Below are 952 nucleotides of genomic sequence, written 5' to 3'. Positions count from 1 at the left end.
CCTGGACGGCGGACCTATGGACGGCGCGGGTGAGGCATCGTGAGGGGCGTTTCCAGGACGCGGAGCGCGCGCGTGAACGACTCGTCGTCGTCGAAGGCCTCGCCCTCGATGTTCAACGCCTAGAAGACGCGCGTCGAGGGCCGCGAGCGCGAGGCGCGCGCGAGGAGACGCACCATGGGGTAGAGGCCCGCGGAGTCGCTGAAGATCTTGAGCGCGCGGTCCATCGAGCAGCTGCGAGGCGCGACGTCTCGGGACCGCGGGCGGAACGCGCGAGGACGCCGCGGTCGCGCTTGAAGAGCAGGTCGAAGCGCAGGTGGATCAGCGACGCCGAGCTGCCGACGTGCTCGAAGCCGAGGGTGAGCCAGGCCGGGGCCCCGGCCTCCGTCGCGAAGAGGAAGACGTCCTTCACGCCGAGCCGGCGGCAGAGCATGAGGACGAAGTCGAACTGGAGCCTGCGGGCGACGGGGGCAAGGTCATCGGGGATGGACTCGGACGGGTCGCGGAAGCTCGAGTGGCCCGTGACGGGGGCCCCCGCGCGCGCGACGGCGATCGAAGTCGTTCGGAAGCGACGACGTCGACGCGCGACGCGCGCGTTCAAAGGACGCGGGGCGACGGGCCGGAGCAGGCCCTGCTTCCGCGCGCGCTTGAGCGTCGCCGCGCCGTCGATGAAGCACGTGACGACGTTCTCGTCCGTCTGCGCAGGGACGCGCGCGCGCTCGTCGCTTCCGCCGCTTCCGCCGCTTCCGCGGCGCGCGGCGCGCGGCGAGGGGCCCGGGGCGCGGGTCGCGCACCTCGAGCGAGTCGCGGCCCGTGCCCATCTTGCGCGGGAGCACGACGAACTGGATCAGCAACTGCGCGGGGCGAAGCCGCGGCCGTCGGCGCGCGGCGGTTCCGTGGCGATCGCGCGCGCGCCGCGGCGCGCCGCGGACCGGTCCGGGATGACCGTCGCCGC

General features: G+C 74.1%; 1 protein-coding gene across 1 annotated transcript in view; it reads right to left on the bottom strand.

Moving 5' to 3' along the window:
- AURANDRAFT_72621 (hypothetical protein) overlaps positions 1-952 on the bottom strand; it is a gene marked incomplete at both ends in the record, with an annotated part of 12237 nt that overhangs the window by 7747 nt on the left and 3538 nt on the right. The window contains 2 exons of the mRNA XM_009043014.1: positions 174-231; positions 327-452. Of these exons, the coding sequence (XP_009041262.1) occupies positions 174-231; positions 327-452 (184 nt within the window). The remainder of the gene's footprint in view (positions 1-173; positions 232-326; positions 453-952) is intronic.

This window comes from Aureococcus anophagefferens (genome assembly GCF_000186865.1).
Source record: "Aureococcus anophagefferens unplaced genomic scaffold AURANscaffold_41, whole genome shotgun sequence".
In the NCBI taxonomy this organism is placed as follows: domain Eukaryota; class Pelagophyceae; order Pelagomonadales; family Pelagomonadaceae; genus Aureococcus; species Aureococcus anophagefferens.
This window is presented reverse-complemented; position numbering and strand designations above follow the sequence as displayed.